The sequence below is a fragment of the Mauremys mutica genome, chromosome 4, assembly GCF_020497125.1.
Source record: "Mauremys mutica isolate MM-2020 ecotype Southern chromosome 4, ASM2049712v1, whole genome shotgun sequence".
Classification (NCBI taxonomy): domain Eukaryota; kingdom Metazoa; phylum Chordata; order Testudines; family Geoemydidae; genus Mauremys; species Mauremys mutica.
In genome coordinates, this window is record NC_059075.1 from 142,702,600 (window position 1) to 142,726,577 (window position 23,978).

The 23,978-nt window shown below is 43.4% G+C and overlaps 1 protein-coding gene across 3 annotated transcripts in view; it reads right to left on the reverse strand.

Annotated features, from left to right (window-relative positions):
- KCND3 (potassium voltage-gated channel subfamily D member 3) overlaps positions 1-23,978 on the reverse strand; it is a 245,437-nt gene continuing 221,459 nt past the window's right edge. The window contains exons 5-10 of one of the 3 annotated variants that reach the window (XM_045016726.1): positions 20,022-20,123; positions 12,077-12,169; positions 7,870-7,926; positions 7,127-7,183; positions 6,527-6,774; positions 1-2,628 (exon numbers count right to left, since the gene is read on the reverse strand). In XM_045016726.1, the coding sequence (XP_044872661.1) occupies positions 2,427-2,628; positions 6,527-6,774; positions 7,127-7,183; positions 7,870-7,926; positions 12,077-12,169; positions 20,022-20,123 (759 nt within the window). In that variant the 3' untranslated portion in view covers positions 1-2,426. The remainder of the gene's footprint in view (positions 2,629-6,526; positions 6,775-7,126; positions 7,184-7,869; positions 7,927-12,076; positions 12,170-20,021; positions 20,124-23,978) is intronic. The other 2 variants (XM_045016727.1, XM_045016728.1) reach the window with 2 other exon arrangements.

Below are 23,978 nucleotides of genomic sequence, written 5' to 3' on the forward strand. Positions count from 1 at the left end.
TTGGAGGGTGCTCCACCGCCACAGTGGTCCTTCGTCTGGCGCCCGCCAGACGAAAAGGTTGGGGACCACTGGACTAAATGAAGCAAAGGAACGATTAAATTAAGCACCAAGAAAAATTGCTAATGGTAAAATCTTTTAAATTACAGAATAACCTCCCAAGGAAAGTAGCAAAGAAACCACTGCACCAAAGTGATTTAAAAATGGACTGGACCTAGTGCTGGAGAATATACTATCCAGAGCTGGAGAAAAGGGGCATTAGTTTGACATTACTGAATGTTTAGCTGTAGCTTCATCATTCCTTGAATGGGATAAGTTTCTATGTAGGTTACTGGGTTATCACAACAACTATCTGAGTCCACATGATACCAAGTAATAAGGTAGGAATGTTGACAAGGTGGATTGATAGTGCATAAGTTAAAGTCATATAACATCAGTATGTATTTTGAGAGAGGCAAAAAATCCCCATCCGTTTGTATCACCCAGGGTTATGCTTCCAGTGGTGTGGCAGATAGTGCTGTGCTAGTACAGTTACTATTTACTGTTGAGAGAAGGGAAGTGTGAAATGACTCCTAGCTATCTATTGGACGGTAAGCTGTTTGGGGCCATGTAGGTGTGTGTTCAGCACCTCGCACAACATGGCTCTCGGCCTGATTGAGGCATTTGGATGTGCTAATTAATACTATGTTATGCTGTCTGTGGATGGCATGTACTATGTTGGATTGGTAGATGCTGTCGCTAACGATTTGCAGTCATAATGAAAGGTGGTCTGAGGAATGTGTAGCAGGAGCATAAGCAATTATTTCTCACTTATTTTTCCAAGTGGAGAACGGTCATATATAAAGGAAACAGTGTCGGGTCCTTGTATTTCAAGACCATATTGTTACTAGAAAGATCTCAGGGAGAACAGTCAGTATTCACCGTAGAACTAGTCAGATGTATTAAGCTCGGCAGTACCACACAGAGTTACAGTTTTTGGTTGACTAAAAGTGTGTGACTTTTCCCAGACGAAGAATAGAATTGCAAAGTAAAGGGCTGTCTGTTCCACAACATATCCCATGTATTCCAAACCCCAGTATCCCTCCCCCTGCATACTGTGGCCCCTGTGCTGGGAGGGGAGGACAAAAGTTGCTAAACTTGCACATCAGTGCAACCCAGATGCCATCAGTAAGCCAATAGGAGCCACAGGACTGTGTTAAAAAGCCAAACACCCTCTCAGTCCATGCTGAATGGTTGGCTCCAGGTTTAATTGTATTAAGTACAGATCCAGACACTACTTGGCTACGATTTACAATGGGTTGCATGTCCAATATTAGCATGTATATAAAAATAAAAAAGCATGGGCATAGATGACAGGTTACATTTTATCCTATTTCTGATGATCTGGTGCAGTTGAGTTTGGTGCTTTCACATTCTTTGCCACGTGTGTGTACAGGTTTTAAAAAAGGTTTCCTACATTTTTTTTTTCCTTTTAAAAATACAGAACTGGTAGTCTAGCCACACTCTTTACAAGTAAGTGATAACAAAAAGAGAAAGCAGAAATCCATGTGGGACTAACACTACTAAAGCCTGTCTTTTTTTTTTTTTCCACAAATATGTTTTCACAGACAATAATTAGCAGACAAACACACTGTTTGCAGTGGCACTGTATTGACTTAAAAGGCGGTTACAAAATCATCTAAGTAAAGAATGCCATCCAGGGTGAAAGATTTATTTGTGTGTGGGGGCGTGTGCGCGCGCACGTGTGCCACTGTGCTTGTGCAATCAGTTTGACACTGTGCACCAAATCCAGAAAATGTGCTCAGACTTTTGTGTGTCGTTTCCATGTGGTTCTCTTTCACACATACATATATACACACGCGCGCGCGCGCAAACGGGAATAGATTTCTGTGACAGCTGTCTTCTTTGTCGAAATCTTTCTCTATAAAAGAAAAAAAATGTGTAATTTTGGTTGATTAAAGATTCTGCTCCATGAAGAAAAAAAATCACAAAATCCATTGTTTTTTTTTCACCTTTTTCAGTCATTTCCACGTGAATAAATATTATCCATTAAAAACCTTTAAAAAGGTGCCGAGATACACAGTGTTATATTTGTTTCTTTATTGACTTTCTTGTTGCCATGACGGTTCTTTTTCTCTAGCCTCTAGAAACAATTTTCTGCTTCATATCCTGGAACAAGGCTCTCCGCGGGCACGTGCACACACAGACCCTTTCTCCAACCCACTTCGTCCTCCCGCTCCTCATCTATTCTCAGTCCATGGCATGAATGCAAGTTTGAAGAAAGCTGCCTCGTTAGGTCTCCATTGCTAATTCTATGACGAAATGTCAGGTTGGTCCATCCAGGCACAATTTGCAGCAAGAAAGGAACATGACGGTGTGGAGGGGGAGAGACGCCGGCATTCCAGCTGCTTCCTTCGAACGACACCACCTTACAAAGCAGAGACCTTGACTACGTTGCTGCATGTGGTGGAAATGTTCATAGTGGGGTGAGGGTTGATCGGTGGGGGCCTGCTGTCTCCTTCTGGTGTTAGTGCCGGTGGGGTAGGAATACTGATGATGGCTGTCGTGAGGTGGGAGGTTTTGCAGTTCGGTCTCAGCCCGTCGTCTGATTTCATATTGAGACTGGAACGACTAGAAAACAAAAAGGATTTTTTTTTTTAAAACAAGAGTCAGTAACAAAGGCAACTGCTCCTCCATGGTGTTGTATGCCTCTGAAGGAAGGGTGCTGAAAACCAGCTACAGCAGAAATCACCAAACAATGCCCCTAGACCCTGATTACCACTGGACATCCTTTATTGTCCCTTGATTAACACCAACCTTTGTTAACTGCCCCCTGTTTGGTATGCAACTTTGCCTGTGGACAGGTTATTTCTTTGACTTCTCAGGGTTTCTTGTACCTTCCTCTGGTGCTGGCCACTGTTGGAGATGAGATACTGGGCCAGATGTTACTATTGATTGGGTTCAGTATGCCAGTTCCTATATTCCTGTTAATACCAAGTCTGCTTAATCGCCCCTCTGGTTATTTAGATTCAACCCAGTATTTTTTTCCTTGAAGGAAATGGGGGTGTTTTTCAGTGACTAATTACTGGGTAGATGGAACTCCAAAGCGCCTTCCAATGGAGGGCCCAGCGCTGGCTGCAGCTATTTCACAGCAATGAGCAGGTAAGGGGTTTGCTAACGAAAACATCCCTCAGCGTGGCCTTTTGTTAGCTTCAGGCAGCTTGCTTCAGGCTCTGTTATGTCTGCTGAATTAACCAGTCTCTTCCCTGCTGGGGTGTGCCCGTCTTTTTGTGTGTTCTACGCACCTTTCTAATGCATTGCGCAATGCTTGTGTGTCCAGTGACTCATGCAGTGAGTTTGCGTTTCTCTCATCTCAGCGTAGGCACCGGGGGCCTCCGAGAATTGTGATTAAAAACTCACTGGAGCGTCTCACAACCCAAAAAATAAAATAAAGCTTAACAATCAAATCAGCTTCAATGGGAGAATACAGCAATGGACGGGGATGCTTCGACTGATACACACAGGCATGGGCATGGGGTGGGCGAGGGCCTGCACAACAGAAGCCCCCCCCAAACAGTGTGGAGGTGGGGGTGAGTGCAGCTGTGGGGGATGGTCATCTCCGCTTTCAGCAGCGCCCGTGACTATAATGAATGAAAGTGAGGTAGCAGCTCAAAGGTGGTTATAGCACAAGTCAGAGCTCACCCTCTCCTACTGCTTAGAAGCCTTTCGCCCCCTCAGCACTCAGTAAAGAAAATATGTAATGCAGAGCGTCGTGGTGCTGGATCCTTAGTTGCTGTAAATCTGTGGAAGTCCATTGATTACAATGGAGCTAGGCCATTGATGCCAGATGAGAATCTGGCCCTGTATACTATTTCTTGGTTTGCTTCCTTTAGCAGCTGATTGCACCTGATTCTGTTCTCATTATTGGTGGAAATCAGCTGTAACTCCACTGGACCCAACAGGGTATAGTGGTGTAAACCTGGTGTAAGTGAGAGGCAAACCAGGTCCAAAGTCTTATGAGCCCACAAGGGTCTCTCTGACCACAGGCTTAAACTTCAGTGCAGTTTTATTTCTCCTTTCAAAGCCTCCATCCCTTTATCTTTTCTACTTGTTTCCCCTGCACTAGTCTTGAGGATTTGGCAGCTGGGAGCATTCCTATTAGATCTGCATCAGTTGCATCCTATAATTAATTACCGAGGGAAAATGATAGGTCTGTTTTCTGTGCATCTGCATAGCTGCAGGAGTCCTCTGTTACCAGCCCGACAGGCTTGCTTTAAACACAGGGCTTCTCCTTTCAAAATATAAAGGGCTCCCTGTTGGAAAGTCACTGCTGTTATTACAGGTTGACTCACCAAGAGGCTCTGTCCTGATGTCTCAAGTGTCTGGGTACTTCTGTGCGACAAGGTGGGTCACGTAATGTATCTTATTGGACCAACTTCTGGTGGCAAGAGAGACGAGCTTTCAGCCGCACCGAGCTCTGCATCAGGCCTGGGAAAGGTACTCCCAGCGCCACCGCTAAATACAAGGTGCAACAGCTTGTTTAGCATAAGTAGTTAGCACATATTGTAAGGGACTACTCAAAGTAGAGCGGCCTGTTACAACACATCTGCAGTTATAGGAAAATAAAGGGGTGGGGTTAGTAAGTTACAGATTGTTGTAATAATCCATCCAGTGTCGGTAAACCACTAACCCCACCCGGACTGTCTACGTTACCACTTGTGTCGGTGTAACAGGTCACTCACGGATGTGAACAAACCATCCCTCTGAGCAACATAAGTTACACTGACCTAACCACTGGTGTGGACAGTGCTCTGCCGGTGGGAGAGCTTCTCATGTTGACATAGCTGCCACCGCTTGCTGGGGGTGGATTAATTAAGTTGCCTGGAGAGCAGCTACACTAGAGAGCTTCCAGTGGTGCTGCTGCATCAGTGCAGTTCTGCTACTGTAAGCTCTCTAGAGTAGCCACAGTCGCAGCTGAAGAGGCTAAGGCAGAGTTTCCAAAACCTTAGAAAACTGAGCTTTGCTTCAGGAAAATTAAAAGAATCCCCGTCCCTCTTTCCCACTGCAACCTCTCCATGTGTTCTTAAAGCCCAACCCACCAGGAGTGGCTGCTCGCAGTAGAGGGTGCAGATCATCATAGCTATGTCACTGCTCATCTGGTAACAGTTTTGACATTTAAAATGTCATAATTGGAATTGGTTTTAGCACCCACTGAAATGAACAGAGCAGTTCATACTCTTTAGAGCTATTGTTTCAGGCTTGCTGCAGACTCAGGCAGATGTTGATTACACTTGGGTAACCTTTTCAAGGGTTTCTTTAAAACCATAATAGCTGGACATGTACTTTTTTTAAATGGAAGATTGTAGGAAACAACTGAGAGGCTTGTCCTTTCCTCCAGTTTTATCCTTCCTGTCCACCAAGGGGGTACCCCCACCCTTTGGGAAATACTGAGCTAATGTTGAAAGGGCCAAAGAGAATGAACTCACACGCTATTCCCTTTCTCATTCCCATCTGATACATTATTCTTCATTTAAACACCTTGCGGAATCATGTCACTGGTGCAGAATAGCTGCATCCTCCTTGCCCCAGAGGCAGCTGCATTTCTGCTGTGGGTAAAATGGTTCCCGTACACTTTGGAATCAGGGGGAGGGCTGGAGTTACTGTTTCAAATGCAAGACTTTGCTTCCTCTCCTTTTCCAAATCTCCCTAATGCACAAGATGTTTGGCTGGGCACAGGGAGAGGACTTCAGAAGTTCATTCAACTACAGTGATGGTGATGCCTTGATTATGCACTAAATTATTTTTAAAAGGAGAATCAATTTGAAAATCCAATATTGAAAGAGAGACCTTTCTTCACTTATGTTACTAATCGCACATTAGATTAGCACAACTCAACCCATTTTGAAAATCCTCTTCTCTTCCCACCTCGGATGCTCTTACCCTTTGGTCAGAGGTGGACAATTAACTCAAAGAAGTCAGTTTCCCTGGCAGGCTAAGTCAGCATAGGGGTGCAGTGTGAAGAAGGTTCTGTACTTTATGCAGCACATACAGATTGCCTGGAACCAATGCCGTCTGGCATTGCTCATGACCGAGACATGAGGCTGGCCAAGTTGGTAGAAACTGAGAGCTGCCTCCTGCTGGTCAACCAAATAAGAGCTGTGCTGAGCTGGATATTGCTGCCTGCTGGGCTGCAGGAATGGTACTGCATGAGCTGTAGCAATCTGGTTACAGCTGAGGCTGAATCAATGGGAGCCTCAGCTGGGAGTCACATCTCTTGGGTCCAAACTGGCTGGAAAAGAGCTAAGCTTGGGTCAACTTCCTCTGGGCTAAGTCCACAGGAGTTGCACAGAGCAGCCAGGAGCCACCTCTCCCGGGACCATAGTAGTAGAACTGGAACTTAGATAGTCCCAGGTGGGACCCATTTCTCCTGGGCTGAGGGGGTAGAAACTGGTCTAAACTCATCTCAGATGGACATTACCCTTAGCAGATTTGCATGTAGCAGTCAGGACCCAGGGCCTGCTCACTGTACCTTGTTGTAAGTGATGGCTGTTCGCTGCATTGGATGTGTATCGTGCTTAGCTCCTGCATGCTCCGCAGGCGAGTTGCTGGCACGTTGGAGTTGGGAAGATGAGTCGTCTTCTTGTTGCGTCGAGAACAACAGGAGGTTGACCCGCCATTGTTACTCGACAATGAGGGGCTGCGAGTGGAGGGGTAATTCTGCATTGAGTTATCCATGCAGTTCTGCTCAAACAGCTGCTCATCTATGAACTCATGGTTCTGGCAGGGAAAAGAACAACAGTGTCACTCTCACCAGTAGCTACCATAAGGTGGTTCGTTTTCCAGAACACCTTTTGCTATTCTTGTGGGCCAGGTCAGCCCCTCGGCTCTCTGCCCCTATGCCTGAAACAGCTTGCACTAGACAGGTCCCAGATTTAAAAATGCAAACAACAACCAGGAAAGAGATGACTTCATCCCATTACTCACTGCAACCAAGAGAACGTGTTTGCTCCCCCACAACAACATGGGAATAAGAGAAGCTATGGCAGAGGCATAACAGCCTGTCAGGACCAGCTGGCTTACACATTCCATAGCCATAAATAGTTTGGGCCTGATTTTTCCTTTCACTTACACATCTGTATCCCTGAAGTGAGTCTGGTGAAGTCTGTGGTGCCTCACTGTTATAAACCTGTATAGAAAGGAGAGTCAGGCTCACTGTCTTCTTTGTGTTTGGGGATAAGGCTGTGATGTGTACTGTTTATGTCAGCAGGACCAGTTGGTCAGCAAGTTGGAAAGGTTAGGTATGGTGTGCTGGTTAAGCCGATCCCTGACGGTATGTCACACCTACAGTTCCATTCAAAGCTGGGCTGGCAGCTGAGTTATTTGTGGCAGAAGTAAAGGAGTCAAGGTGGAAGCTGCCAATGGGAAGAGTTAGGGGGAGGGAAATGATGATAAAGGGGAGCCTAGAACTGCAAAGTTGGGTAGCCTAGAACTGCAAAGTTGGGTAGCCTAGAGCTTTAAAGTTGAATGGAAAATTTCAGTGCCTCTTGCACCAATGAGTAGAGTACAGTGTAGGGAAAAGCCAAAGTATATACACACCTAGGCGCATACATAAACATTCATAGATGCCTAATATACACATTTTGCTTTTTCCCTATCGGAACTGGAAAGGAAGGAGGGGGGAACTGGAGATAAGGCAACCATCAATTTTCATCGGCACAGATACTAAGTCTTAGAGCAAACAAAGGCATCAGTTAGCAAAAATGAACCACATGCACAAACTCCCAAGAACAGGACCAATAACAAGAAAGGAGACAAACACTCTGGACGTGTCACAGAGATTGTAGAAAACAGATTGAATTAAAAAGGAAATACCTTGATGGTGGAAGTTCGTACAGATAACAGGGGATCATCCACAAGATAGGACAATCCCTACAGGACAACATGCCAACAAAAGATAAAAACACGATTGATTGTCCATTCCCGCATTCCAAAGTTTAGTCCCAGCATTCCATCCATTCAATCTCAGCATTCCACCTGGCACCCCAAGTTTGAATGGGCAATTGAGCCTTTCCTTTAGTAAACAAATTTGCTAAATCAGATTTTTCTTTCTTTCTTAACATAGTGTTCTGGAACCTTGCACTTTAATTGTTTGTTTTCTCTTTCTAAAAGAGAGTGGAAGGGCAAGGCCATTTACAGCTGTTGTTCATTTTTTATTTTATTTATTTATTGAGAGCCAGAAGCAGAGGATAAAACAAATTCTCAGCCACTGAATCAGCGCTTGCCCAATTGGGATTGTATGGTGACTAGATCAGGGGTTACCCAAGCAATGGGACTGTGTTTTGGTTGCCCTTTGTGGAAATATAGAAGGAAGGTTTTGGCTGAAGGATGTGGCTCAGCCCAGGCAGCAGCCAGCGAAAGCATAGGATATGAATGTCAGGGGTAGGGAACAGAGCTGAAAAACCTTGTGTTAACATAGCAAAGAATTTTTTGTTATGATTGTCGGAAGCATCTCAAGGCCACTTTTGTCTTTTAACACACCAGATTTGAGGGCCATTCACAGCTGTTAAATTGTAGGACTTTATTCTAGTGACAACTGCAGATACTGTGAAAATAAAGAATGTACTTTTAAAATCCCTCTGTCTAGTTTAAGGAAAGGTGATTTGCCCTTTGAAACATGTTGGTAACCATGGCACATGGATCATTCCTCATTCCATTCCACCTGCAACTTTGAAACATTGCAAAATGACTCTTCAGTGTTTAAGAATTCATATGCTGCTATTTGACATTTTTGCATAATATCTTAATAGATTAAGAATGCCAAGGAAGTACAGGAATTTCAACACAAAAATTGATTGAACTGTTTTGACTAATGCATTGAGAACCACAATCTAAACATGCTTCATCTAACTCCTGGAATGACAATCTCTTTTTTGAAAACTTTGATACTCCAGGTCAGCAGCACTCAGATTTTAAGAACTGAACAGCCACTTAATGCTGAGTAGAGTCACAGAGAGCCAAAAAACCACAATCAAAATAAACCCACCTTAAATGAAATCTTGGTGGTGTTTGCATCGTTAGAGCTGATTATATGACTACTGTGAAGAGTTTGTTCAACAATTCAGAGATTCCACGGCCAGATGGGACAATTGTGATAATTTAGTCTGGCTTCCTACATAACACAGGCCATAGAACTTCCCCAGAATAATTCCTTTTGAACTAGAGCGGATCTTTAAAAAAAATTACCCAATCTAGATTTAAAAAGTGCCAGTGATGAAGAATCCAGCTTGACACTTGGTAAATTGTTCAAGTTGTTTATTATCTTCTCTGTTTCCCCATTATCCAACAAATAATGTGTTCAGAATTAACTGTTTTCATTAATCAAACAGCTCTATGCATTTTTTGAAGACAAAATTATTATTATTTTTTATGCTGTTGTAACACCAACAGACCCCAGTTGGGGGCAGGTGAGATTGAACCTGGGGCCTCTGGAACTTAGTGTATGAGCCTCAAACCAACTGGCTGATAGCTAAGGCTGTAGAGCAGACTCAAACATCTCTCTTTCTCTCTGTATGGGCTCAGCGCCACTAGAAGGGACAGAACACCACACCCAAGAGGTGTGTGGGTTACACTGTCATTCATCAACTACCTTATTTTCAAATAGTTATATTCATGATTTGATCAGCTCTAACTGTGATTCGCAAATATGTGACAACACTGCTGGCAATCTCATCCTGGTTGGGGCAGGCTGGAAATGTGGGGAAAATGCAGCAAATATTTTGTGGATTTTTTTTCTCCAAATTCTCCAAATTCTCCAAATTGAATCCAAATTCAAAATTGCAATGACATTTTTGGTCCAAAAATCAAAATTCAGAAAATTTTCAACAGCTGATACAAATATCTCAATGCAACGGCAGGACAGTTCACCTCATTTGTTTTGTGGCTCTCTTTGGTTTTAGTCAATGCAGGAACACCTCTATATTCCTGTTCCTAACTCTGTACTGGCATCTCGGCCAAAATAAATTGAGAAATGCAAAATACAAGAGAAAATACAAGGAAAATCTTCTGCCCTGCATTCTCCTCTCTCTGCTGCTGTCCCTTGGATCCAATTGTCTGTTGTTATAACTCATTTTGGGCCAGACAGCTCTCACCTTACGCTGCAATTTATACCACAAATACTGAAATCAGTGGGAGTACTTGTGGAGAAAAGTACAGTTCTGGAGTGAGGCTATCATCATCTGTCCTGAAGATTGTCTAATGTAGGCCTGAGCCTTGCAACGATTTACAGATTTGCTTAACTTTACCCACTGACAGTCAGTGGAACGCCTCACAGTGTGTAAAGTTAAGCATATGTGGAAGACTTTGCAGGATCCAGACATGCTTTGGGACAGGAATCTTATCTTTTGATTTTCTGTAAAATACCAGGCAAATTTATGGCACTTTGTAAACAGTAGTAACAATCACATGATATGAGCCATATTTGAAATATACTATTTAAAGCTTAAGGATAAGTACAGAATTCTAAACAATTGAAGAGTCAGGTTGTGAAATATCTACTTGTAATGTAACATACAGAGTTATCAGAAAGACAGGCAAGCTCGGATTTATACTTAGGGTGACCAGATGTCCTGATTTTATAGGGTCAGTCCCGATTTTTGGGTCTTTTTCTTATATAGGCTCCTATTACTCCCCACCCCCGTCTCGATTTTTCACATTTGCTGTCTGGTCACCCTATTTATACTATAAAATGAAACCAACAGTCACTGATATAGTGCATCAGCACTGGAATGATTAGCTTCATAATTCATCATGATGAGTTTCAGGACCTGCGGGATTTCATTGCTATAGGTATTTAACCAGTAGTCTTCTTCCAATGTGCTCTTTGAAACCTACATGGTGTTATCCTGCTAGGAACCAAACTATGAAATTGAGACTATGTCTGCAGGTCAGAAATCAAAGGTCTATCTGATGGTGGATGCAGATAAGGAAAGGGATACATCTTATCAGGTCTTAACCCATTGGTGTCTTTCCAGAATGAGCCATGATATACAATATAGATAATATCTCCCTTTACCACAAATCACCTGTGAATATAAAGCTGGAAATGAAATGTACATGAGATAAAGATCTGTTTGCAATTTTCCCAGGGACTTCTGCTTACAGAACTATTTTAAAAATTAAAAAATAGCACTTCCTAGGGGCTTACTCCAGCACCATGCAGTGCATGAGTGAAACGTCATTATAGTAGAATCTACTTGACTGGCCTCCAGATGAACTACGTGTTCCTTTAACTGAGGCTTGTCAGGAAAGACATGCGTGGTGTCACTAAATCACATTAAAAAGGCTCATCTTCTCCCTTTAAATGGCCCAGTTGTTTTCTCTGGCCTATTTGTGGTAGGGAATACATGTGGCTTAGAATTTGCTGGCATCAGCTTCCCACGGTAGCTCTCTTCATGCCAGCAATCCTATACATCATTAGTAGTGGGTGTGAGCAGTGGGTTCAGAGGGACCCGTGATATATGCACTTTAACTGCCAGTGTAGCTGAGGACAAACTGAATTTAGCCCTAGTTCAGAAACCATGGTTAAAGCCTATGCCCGCAAGTCTGTCTCTTTGGTCATTACAGGCTGCTTCTCTGCTCCGCAGTGGCTGCTTGCCCTGCAGTCTGTATTAGCATTTGCGCCAGTTGCGAAGTAAGTGCAAGGAGGCAGTGAAATGCTACCCAATTAGAAAGCGAGTGATTTGCACTGACTGTGCACTGGTGTAAATGCCTGCACAGGGCAATCAACCCCTTTGTCCTTTTACACAGATTTACACTGTTAGCATTTTGCACAATGCTTATTTGTTAAGCAATTCACAAAAAGAAAGTGAATCTCTCTCCGTGCGGCATATTCCAGGGAACTTCTGAGATTCAGGACCCATCACTTCTCTGACACATATTTTTATCCCCACTGGGGATGTGTGTTTGTGAGCGCATGCATTGGTTTAGAGGAACATACTGCACCCATGTCCTTTCCAAAGGAAGCCTGCACCCAGGAGGAAAGGATTTAATCAGATTTAGAAAGGGTCCTGTTGCTACTTACAGTTGTTTTTTCCAGGCAGTGCAGCAGGTGGTGATGTTGGCTTTCGATCAGCGAGGTGGATTTACTGATGTGCTGCTCATCATCACTAGATCCCTAAACAACCAGAGGAAGAATCAGGCTTGAAATCATAGGGATTAGGAGAACAACCATGTCAGATTGTACAGGGGAGGAGGTGAGGGAAAGGTGACAATTCCAGTGTTGCCAACTCTCATGTTTTTATCATGAGTCTTGGGAGTTGGTGTTTTCCTTAAAGCCCTAGCTCCTGGATTCAGGTCAGAATCTCAGCTTCCATTTTAAAAAGAAGTAAGTATGTAGCCCTTTGTGGTTGTGGAGAAGAGCTTGGAAACATGACCAGAGTGTGACCTAAAGACCCAGAAAACAGAAGGCAAGGAAAAAGAACCCACAATTTATTATTTTTCAAAAAAGTCATGATTTTTGAAGGCTCAGAATGGCAATGCTACAAAAAATTTCATCCTAAACCCTACTGCCTCCAAGAAGGGGGTGATTTGCTTGGGAGTAAGGAGTTTGTTATTCTCCTTTTAGACCGAGAATGGAACCAGTGGCTGGGGTATAATTCATGAATCAGGTGTTATGTAGCTTTATGATCCTGTCTCTTGGATTGGGAATGGTACAAAACATACAATGGTCGTAAGTGAAACAGTGAAGACAGGGAGCAGGAAAAACCAGCCCATGACTGGCTTTGTGGGGTGTTACTGAATAGACTGATAGTAGTAAGGGCCAGGATTCCTGGGTTTTGGTCCCAGCTCTACTAACATCTCTATATCTGCCTTCAGTTTGCTAACACAGAACTGATGTTCATCTGCTCCCTAGCAGTGTGGTATGGTAAGGCTTCTGTGCAGGGGCTGAGTGCCATTATGCTCTCAATGAGAGCTGGTGGTGTCTGGTATTTCACAGGCTCTAGCCCTTTGTTTGAAAAGCAGCTTGGACAAAAGGCACTGGAGATGTGCACATTATTATTATTTTATTTATTAATAAATCATCACTATTAGTAGAAGTGAAGTAGATTTTACTGGGGAATATGTAGCATTGGCACGAGAGATTTGATTGGAGGGAATTAGCAGCAGCCCCTCAAAAGAAAAAGCCCTGTTTTCTGAGGGGGTTGTGACTTTTATGAATTCGAATTGCATTATTTGTATTGTGGTAGTACCTAGGAATCCCAGTCATGGATCAGGGTACCATACAAACACTGCCCCAAATTGCTCACTCTCTAAGTCAGACAGCAGGGTGGGTTTCTTGAGTTAAAATTCCCTGGCAGAGTCTTTAGAGTCAGCTCAGGCAGGCACTCCCAGCTGGGCTGGAATCACGCACAGCTGAGATGCGTTGGGCTCAGAACCTTTAAAAGAGGGTTGGCTGCTAGCAGGCAAGACAAAAAGGATGGGTCTTTAGGAGCAAGGACAGGCGGTGTCAGGCAGGGTTAGTCATTGGGGTGAATTTTGGGGGCAGGCAAGTGATAAGTATTCAAGCTGCATAAAAGAAAAATGACCTGAGGTGGTGATTTAGTTGTTGCGGGGGGGCATGCGCTCTTTTGACTTCACAAGAAACCTTTGCAGTAAAGTAGGGACCCCACAGAAAGTTTTTTGCTTAATCTTGTCTTCCTGAGAAGTTTTGTCCTAGATGCTGAGAGCCTGGCCTCCCCAACCATGATCCGCTAGCAGCAGGAATGCTACCTGTTCTTAGTCTCCTGTAAGCCCCTAACTGGGTGAGGGTTTCAAGCTGCTGCTGAATGGTCTTTCGTGAGCGACACAGACGGTGGCTAAGACAAACTGAAAGCCTAGCTTTGCAATGAGGAGGGCCCTATCTACCACAAATAACAAATCCAAATAGGGAATGTGAAATCCAAAAGAGCTGCAGTACCGTGTATGCATAATAACACTCAGCACTTTGACAAAGCTTATTGTCTTCAAAGGCCTGTACCAGCTCACCCCAATGCCACCCTTCTGACAGATCAGTATTAATATCTCTGTGGGGAAACTGATGCATAGAAAGGTAAAATGACTTGCCCGAGGGGATAGTGGAAGTCAGCTTCCGAGCTGGGAGTAGAACTCAGATGTTCCTCTTGCCTACGCCTGTCCGCTGACCATTAGACCATGATGCCATTATTAATGCTTCTCTTGCCATAGCGTAAGGACTCTAGAGAGGGATCAGCGCCCCATTGTGCTAGGCACCCTACAACCAACCAACCCCAGAGAGCTCAGAGTCTAATCTTTCATTGTTCTTACAATTCAATCATTCGGCAGAAAGATATTAAATCAATTTAATTATATACAAACATTAGTTACTTAAATTCACTATTTACATGCTTTTTTCGGTCAGGTAAGGAAGGAAGCTATCTGAAAGCACTCTCAGTTGCTTGCTCAGCATGGTTAAATATCTACTTAAAGAAAATAAATCTGCTCTAAGATCTCTCTGGAGCCCCATTAAACTGGGCAGAGATTAAACACACATGCTAGAGAGGATTTCCAATAGGCACATTTTTTGAGTGCCACAGTCGAGGTTGGTGTATCACAATATGTAAACCTGTGAATCTGCTGTCTCTCCGTGTCTTATACAAATGCATGTTTCTCAAAGTGTTGCATGGCATCATTCACTTTTCAATTTGAAAATCGGCTATGCTCCAGAAATGGGAAGAAAGGAGCTAAGAAGAAGCTGTTTGGCAAGTCTCTCTGCTATTCCAAAAGAAGGATGATATTAATTCTTCCCTTCCATAGTTGCAGTTTTAAGAACTACTTTGCTAAGCATTTTTTTCTTTAAACCCACTGACCCTGAAATTCACCCCAATTTCATGGCATGTTTTCTGTGATCATACTCATTAATCTTTATGTGTATTCCGTGGCTAAAATGGTCAAAGACAATTAGGCATATTAAAATGACAATTAAATGTTTGCAAGTGACCCCCATAAGCTCCTTAGATGTCTCAGCAGTAGATGCCTGGCAGAGAGACTCCTCTGTGATGCTCGAAGCTGAAAGATAAAAGTTGACACATGTGCCTTGCAAACCTGTTTCTGGCACATAACAGCAGTATCCAAAAGTTTAAGCAAGAAAATGGGTGGAATGGGATAGAAAGCAGAACATTTGAACTAGGCATCTACGGCTGACTTCATCTAGGGTTGTTAAAGGATTTAAATCAGTTGTGCTTAACTCAGTTGATGTCCAACACACCTAAGTGGCTCGTGTGATACACTGAGCATTTGGCTGCATCTTTGAATGTGCCTGAAGCCACACCCAGGATCGTACTGTGATGTCTAACTTGGCATCTCTGAAAATCAGGCAAACTGACTGATGCTAAACCAAGGGCATGTCAGGGCATAATTAGGGGGCAAGGGATAGCTCAGTGGTTTGAGCATTGGGCCTGTTAAAGCCAGGGTTGTAAGTTCCATCCTTGACAGGGCCACTTAGGGATCTGGAGCAAAAATTGGTCCTGCTAGTCAAGGCAGGGGGCTGGACTCCATGACCTTTCAAGGTCCCTTCTAATTCTAGGAGATTGGTGTATCTCCAATTATTACCTTAGGGGTCACTGACTGTACAAACCATTTATAGACTGATATGAGGGAATCTCTCCTTGATAGGAGGCTGTTCCGCTTTGGTGCCTTGAAAACTGTTGTGCTGGGACATTTCTAGAAGGTATTTTCAGGGTTGGGCTAAAAAAAAACCCAAACAGTTTAGGTTTTTCTTACTAATAGTAACCCAAGTCAACTAACACATCAGATAGGTCCTGTGCATAGCCTGCAGAGTTCACTAGCTAAACCTCTCCAGATGGAGAGAAGGAATAGAAACTGAGAAGAACTTTGCATCTGAATATCTCCTGTGGAGGACAGTGTATGTGATAAAGCAAATGCAGCAGTATAAAGCTAAATCTCACTTAAAAGAAGAAAGGAACAGACCATTGCAACCGGTGGCTTTAAGTAACGTTAATCTCTCTGAGAACCAGAGGTGCTTTGTAGCATGAAGATAGAAAGAAACTGACCTGAAGGTTTACTGCATTGATCCAGGACATCTGTGCAGAGAGATTTGAATGCTTTTTCACAGAAATCAGTAAAGGTTGGACAGTCAGGACATTTGTGTTAAAAAACCATTTGGAACAGCAACATAAGAAAAAGTCATAAATGGGCAGTGAAACACATGATTATTTTGTGATGAGAGGGCAGGACCCATTTTTTCAGCTCCCAGGGACTCTCAGGTTATTGACTTGTAGCAGTAGCTGTATTGGGGGGAAGGATGGTTTTGTGATTAACGCATTGGTCTGGGTCATCTTCAAGTCTGGTGTCTCTCTACTGTTTATGTCTGGCTCCAAAGCTAATGAAAAGTGGAAACATTTTAAACCGCATGGAGAGACAATATGCTGCAAATAGCCTACAGCAGGGACTGCCACAGACTGTTACAGGTGCCTTTTCCCTGCTTTGCACAGGTCCTGAATGTGTTGCATGAGATAAATTTTGCCAGATGCTGTAGAAATTTAAGGATGGAAACTCTATCATTGGCACCCTGAGTAAAGGCAGACATCTGTCACTTCCTGCAGAATACCCAGCACTTTAGAAATCCACAGGAAATCAGCTGACACCTAACACAGCCAGCGAAACATTACTCTAACTGCAAGAAGAAAAGAGATTGCCCAGATAGCAACAGGTTCCAACTCATTGGAATTCCACATGTTATGTGAAGAAGAGGTGTACAGAACAATAAAATGCTTAACATGAGTATATCAGAGAGCAGCCAATAGGAAAGAGATACTGTCCTTGCTTCCAACCATTGACATCGTACTATATTAGCTTGCCACTCCCCTTCTGCCCATGCCAACGGATTACTTAGGAAAGTAGCATCAATGATACAAACTCAGGTTAGGCAGGGGCTTGTTCCCACTTATCAGGTCTCTGCACATCATGCTGGAGAGCAAATATGAATGGAATTTGAAAGCCAAGGAAATAAGGCTTCATTGGCTCTGGTAGAAGACCTAAATTCCAGGGTAGAATACGTAGTGTTGGCAACTTCTCTCCTCTCCCTCCTTCTCCCCGAGGGCAGACTTGAAACGTATGGACCCTTTTCAGAGTAAGAGAGAAACTGCCTGCAATAGAATCGAAGGCTCAGTGGTGAATCGGATTCCGACATAGATGGTCACTAGGCTGAGGTGGCAAAATTCCCAATGTCCTGTTCAGCTGGGTTGTGTTTTGACAAACATGGAAAATGAGAACTTAGCTCTCAGATTTGCTTAGTGCTCCAGAGATCCAGAGATCTCAGTGCCATATACAAAGGGTGGTAAATACCATTGTTTTCCCTATTTTAGAGGAGGGGAAATGAAATGACACGAGTCACTGACAGAGCCCAGCTCTTGTGCATCCCTGTCTAGTGTCTGATGCAATGTGCCTCTTTGGAATCAGTTTGAAAAGACATCATGGCAGCTGAGGGCCAGAGTCTTCAGCCCTTACTCCCCTTGAGTAACATTCTTCCTCTGTAAGTAATCTCACTGAAACCAATGGGGCTACTTGCAGAATTAAGGGGCTGCATAGCTTGTGCCCAGCCTAAAGGGCATGGTGATTCCTATATCCAGCCCCCACTCAACTCAAATAGCAGTTGGATCAGGCCCCAATGAGCAACGTAGAGAGAGACATTGTAGGCCAAATCTTGAAGCACTGGCTCCACTTTTACAGTGGCAAGTGTTCCATCTGACTCGGCAAGAACTGAGTACAAGTGAAGGGTTTATACCTGCAAACACTCACTCATTAAGCAGCACCAGGCAGAGTAGTAAGTGTTTGCAGGATTAGGTCCAGAGTATGGATGCGTGAACACAGCATTAGGCAGCTCTCAAGGCTCAAATATGCAATTTCTGTTTCCCATGTGCACTGAGGACTGATTTATTTGAAATTAAACCCACAAAATGTGTTAATTCCTGCTCAGGTCTTGAGCAGGCTTTAATGTAGCAACCTTCTCCCATTTCCACTGATTCTACCGAGCAATCTGACGCACTTAAAACTTCCCTTTTTCATGAATAGGTAATACTAGCCTCCAGATACCTTGCTATTAAAAATAAAACCACCGAGCTGCACAGAACAGGAGCTGTGATACTTTCCCCTCTCCTGCTGGACAGTCTTTAGGTCCTCATTCCTGCAATCCAGTAATTGTGAGCCTGTAATAATTTCAGGGCTAATGCTTCCAGGAATCCCTCCACAGCTCCCTGATCTCATGCTAGTGACTCACCAACTCTGTAAGTGCTGGCTTTTTCTACTCACAAGCTCCTCCTGATGGTAACGTAGCTACAGAAGAGCAGCATTGCCAAACTCAAGTGTTCCAAAATCATGAGAGAGGCTTAAAAATTATGAGATTTTTGGAAATAATAAATGTTTGGTTCTTTTTATTTGCCTACTAGCTTTTGAGTCTTTAGTGTTCATGTTTCCTAGCTTTTCTTTGCAACCAGGAGCGTAAGAAGCTTTTTTTTTTCCCCAAAGAAACTGAGATTCTGATTTATTCACCTGACTCCAGGAGCTGGGGCTTTAACAAAAACACTGAATTGCAAGATACGCAGTAAAATCACAAGAATTGGCAACACCGGAGGAGAGAAATAATTTGTGTGTGTGTGTGTGTGTGTCAGTTTGAAGGCCACTTCCTGGTGTATTTAGCGTGTCACAGTGCAAGAATAAATGCCATGTGTGATTTCCCAGAGACAGCAGATCCTTGCTGATACACCCTGACCAAGAGAACCATTAGTGAGAGAGTAAAAGACAGAACCTAGGCTAGACTGTGACTTGGACTGCATACCATGCAGGGCAGTTGGAATCCCATTTACACCCTGTACAGGTGAGCTAGAGCTGGGGTGCAGGAGTCAACAGGTGTGGCTGACTTCCTTAGTGCCCTCTGCCCAAGAGCTGGGTGGTGAGGAGGAGTAGGCTCTGTGTCCCACTAGTCAGCTGTCGTGCCAGCAGCAAATCACTAGCCCCACCACCAGAGTGAGGAGGAAGTATGAAGGAATCGTGCCCCTAAGAGGTATCTCCAAATCACACTGCTTCCCAGGACCACTCCTGGCACGGTGTGGCTTTCAAGCCACCCGTGGTTCAGGGCTGAACTGAAAGGTCAAGCATCTCAACTCATGTCAAGGGCAAAAGGTGCTGACAGCAGCTGGCCCCTTGTTCCTCAAGCCTTGGGGAACAATTTTTGTGTGTGTAGATAATCAAGAATAATGCATTACCAGAAATCTTGTCCATTTTGGAGGGGGGGGGGAGCTGTGATATATCAGAGCATGCTGGTGAGTGATCAGCAGAATATTTCGTTAAATTATTGAAGCCGGTGGATTGCAATATGAAAACTCGCTACAGGGCCGTCTCTTTGCTGAGAAATGGGGTGAGAGTGAGTCCATTTTGTGTGTGTGCGTGAATTTGTGCATGCACAGGTGTTGGGTTGTGCGTCATCCAGTCTATGGATTAGTATAGTCGAAATTAGCAAGGTTTGAGCTGTTTGTGCACAGCATGGCACTTTGTAATAAGGTTTTGCACACTTACGAATATATAGAGATTTGAAAACAAGCAACTCCTTATTAAAGATGACAGAAATGTATGGTAGGGCCAGATCCTCACCTCATATAAATGGGGACAGCTCCATGGAGCTATGTTGGCTCACACCATCTGAGGATCTGGTCCATTAATGCTCTTTGTCATCATTAGAAAGATGGACTCTTTCCTAGCTCAGGAAAGAGCCCCAGAAAGTCCCTCCCTCCCTCTCCAATTTTGCAGCTGAATTCCAGCTGTCTCTACATATAGCTTACACAGTAAATTGTAGTATAATTATAGAGTAGCACAACTCAACATGTGAAGCTGTCACACTGAATAACAAGCAATTAGGTGTGTCTTTGTGGTGGGGAAGAACAACCGAAATGAGGTTTGATTGGGATGGAGAACTTTTCAGGCTCCACTGTGAAAGGGATTATTTTCTCGGCACGTACCGTCAGCTCCAAGGCTGCGTTCAGCAGGCCATTGCGTTTGCTGTGAAGATAAGCACTGGAACTTCCTGTTTTGGCCACTCGTATCCGTGCAAGCCGGGCTTTCTGTAAAGAGAAGCAAGATTTAGTGACATATTTTTACTTTTACACACCAAGCCAACTGTTCCACCTCTACTAAAATAGGGGGAAAGAAAATACCAAGTTTTCATGGAACCTAAAAAATCAAAGAGACGAAAATACAAGGAATTTATGGCTAGGAGAAGATCAGCAGCCAGCACAGCCTTTTGCACTTCCTACCTGCAACCCAGTTTTAAAACTCAAATGATGGAGATTAAGGAAATCTGAGGACTCAAGACATTACCAGAGCTGACCTCTCACAACCCATCAATGGCCTCCCCTTAAAGAGTAGGGGCTACCTACTCAAAAGTGCTTAGTGATATTTTTGGGTTTCTCCATATTTTGGGCATCCAACTGGAGACACCCACCTCTCACATGTTTCTTGTTTCTGACGTGGGAGGATTGTGTTACCTGTGTGTGTAGATATATAGCTTCTCATGTGAAACTCAGATATGTATATAACAGAGAAAGCGAGAGATTTCAATAGTTGGTACAGATTGTGCACGCAACTCATCTATGCCCTGTTTCTCCCACTTGCTTGCATGTGAAATCCCTCTGTGATGCCTTATCTTCTAGACTGTAAACACTTTGTGGCATAGAGAGTCATTTACTATATGTTTGTGCAGCACCTAGCGCAATAAGGCCCTGATATGGTGGAGGACTGTAGGTGTAACTATGATACTAATGGTTAATAATAGGAGACAAGAAGGATATAGAATAGGGCAGATCATTAACTTGCCTCACCTATGAGCTGATTGGCATAGATTAATAATTGGATCTATCTATCTATCTATCTATCTATCTAATCTCTTATTCTCTCCATGGAGACTGTAAAAAACACCTTGTTTGTTCCTTCTCGCCTCCTCCAGCAGCAGTTTGTTAACTTGGATATATGGTAACAGGAGAAGAATTTTCTCCAGAAAAATATTTGCCCTCCTAGATAGACAGAACTCTCTCTGCCGCAACAAATAAGCTATTTGGAAATAAGGGAAAAAATCTATTTACCTAATGTTTGGTTTCTTATAATTAGTTAACCCTGCCTGGCCTGGTCTTATCTACAGACCCCATAACTTCTAGTTAGAGGACTGAACTAAATTATAGAAAAGTGGTATAGACTAATGTAAGCATATAAAGGCTCAGTTAGCTTCTGTCATTAAGTGATCAAACAGTTTTTAACTCTTTCTAATTTGTCTGTTCAAATACTGCCTCCTTCTCCGTGAAGTGATTTGCTTTTTAAAAAATGTATTGTTAATTCAGTATTTATTTCTCAAGCTTCATTAAAGGTAAATACATGAAATAATTACCACTGTAAAAAATTATATTAGGTTGTGTTTTAAAATACCGCATAATCTTTTAAATAATACAGAATGCTAGGTTTTCTTGTCTAATTAGTGGTGGTTAATGGATGCAGTGTAGGAAGAGCAAAGCCATGATGGGTCTATAGTGCATAATGATTCCAGAAAGTGTATTACCATATATGCACGAGTGACTTAAGCACTCTGGATTTGAAAGGTTTGCTCAACCTAATGCACTTTAATTTGTGCACACAAACAATTTCCCAGGCATGTCCTGGGCACTATTCTGAAACTTCAGTTAGGAGACAGAGGCCAGGAGATTCAAAAGTGATTAGTGATTCTGAGCCCCCACCTTGACACACCTTGTTTTCAGAGGGTGGGTGTTCAGCACGAGCCCATTTGAGTACCCAAAAATTGAGGTACCCAAAACCAAGAGTTGCCTTTCTAAATTTTGGCCAGATTTCTTTGGCTCCCAACACCCACTTTTAACACTAAGGCTCAGAGGTGAAATCCTGGATCCACTTAAATCAATGGTAAAACTGCCATTAACTTAGATGGATGGTGGATTTTACCCCGTGTTCTAAGGCAGGCCCTAGGTACATGCACCACAAGCCGGCAGCAGATTAGTTCACGATGTGTGTGATCTGACACCATCAGAGCATTTAAAAATAACTAAGAGTGTGTGGGTGAGGTTCTGTGGCCTGCAGTGCACAGGAGGTCAGACTAGATGATCACGATGGTCCCTTCTGACCTTAAAGTCTATGATGTCCCCTCTTTCCTGTTTTTTTCCTCCTTCCTTACACCCCTTTCCTGTTCTGTTAATAATTTTAATGACTGTAACCATGACAGCTCCACAGCTATAGAAGTCTTTGCAGGAATTGTCTGACTTGGGAATGGGAGAGAAGCCAGGAAAACAGATTTCAGAGTAGCAGCCGTGTTAGTCTATATCCGCAAAAAGAACAAGAGTACTTGTGGCACCTTAGAGACGAACAAATTTATTTGAAGAAGTGAGCTGTAGCTCATGAAAGCTCATGCTGAAATAAATTTGTTAGTCTCTAAGGTGCCACAAGTACTCCTGTTCTTTTTTCAGGAAAACAGAGTAGCTGCTGACCAGCAAACACTGTGCTGAAACATGCTTCTTGATGATGCTACCTCAGTTGCCTCAGGGCAAATCTGAATTGGATTTGGGGGTGAGCGTTACTGAGAGCAATGGTTCCACACAACTTGGAAATGCAATAAACCTCTCTTCCTAGACATCTGGCAGGCATGTTCAGGTGGATATTGCAACTGCTGAGTCATTGCACTGGGTCACTGGGCCAGTCATGTTCTACTGAGTCATTTCACCTGCATTCCACAAAGTTATTTCACATACCTGCACACCTCTTTGTACATTTTCCTCACCTTTCACAATGGATCTAGTGCATCCCTCCCCTGAACTGCACCAGGAGTAAGCTTTGCCCATTGATCTCTGTCTTTAAATTGACGATGATTACAGAGGATGCATTTCCTCTGTGCTCTTGACAAAATGTCAGTTCCTTTGCTGCAGGAAGTTCAAGAGTCCCCAACAGTTTCTTCTTAGCTACAGCACAAAAGGTTCCACCAGCATCTTCTGTCGCTATCATTATCAGTTCAGTTATTTGTTAAAGTGGATTCAGTCTTAGGCTCCTGTGATGAACATTATTCCCTTTGCCTCTAGGCTAGCAGGAGATAAAATATTAATAGCTGTACTCCACACAGACTGGGGACGGTTCGTCTCTGAGAATCTGTTCACTCGTCCTCCCTGAAACAGGGCCACAAGCTAACTAAATAATTAAGCCCCATGGCTTTCAGAGTTTGGAACAGATGTTGTTATTTAAAAGATGGGTATAAAACATTGCTGGGAAAGAGTGGTGATTTAAACCTATTTTTATAGTCTGTGAGTGAGGGAAGGAAGTGGTGTCCAAGAGTAGACCACGAAGAACAGTCATGGAAGTTGATGTGCTTTTGTGTGCCTGTGTTTATGTATGTGTATGGGGTGAAATTCACCTCGGTGCAGAGACAAAAGGCCTGTCCATCACTTATATCCCATATAAGCCCTACATTTCTTAGGGGTGAGCAGGATGTGGGTGTCCGAGCATGATGGAGCGTGACCAAGGGCTTGGCAAAGACCCTGTACTGACTCTGTGCACAAGAGTGAATTTCACCTCATTGTCACTTGTGGCCAAATTCTGTACTGATTTACACCCTGTGCAATCCCCCTGACATCACTCGGCTGTGTTTCCATTTAGCTAAACTGGGATTGAGCACTGATTGTGATTCATGGTTTGGGATAGAAACCAGGATGCACTTGGTGCTCTCACATGGAATGAGGTGAAATGGGCCATTGCAGGTTGATCTGGTGGGTTCAGTCAACCCAGAAACTCAAAGCAAAGTCCAGAGGGTGCAAAATTCATGTGGACAAACTCCTAAAATGCTCATGTAAACCACTGCTAATCTTCACACAGCTCTGGGCAGTCCTACAGTCTACATCACTGGGTAATGTCCAGGTTGCTCACTCCTGCCCAAAATT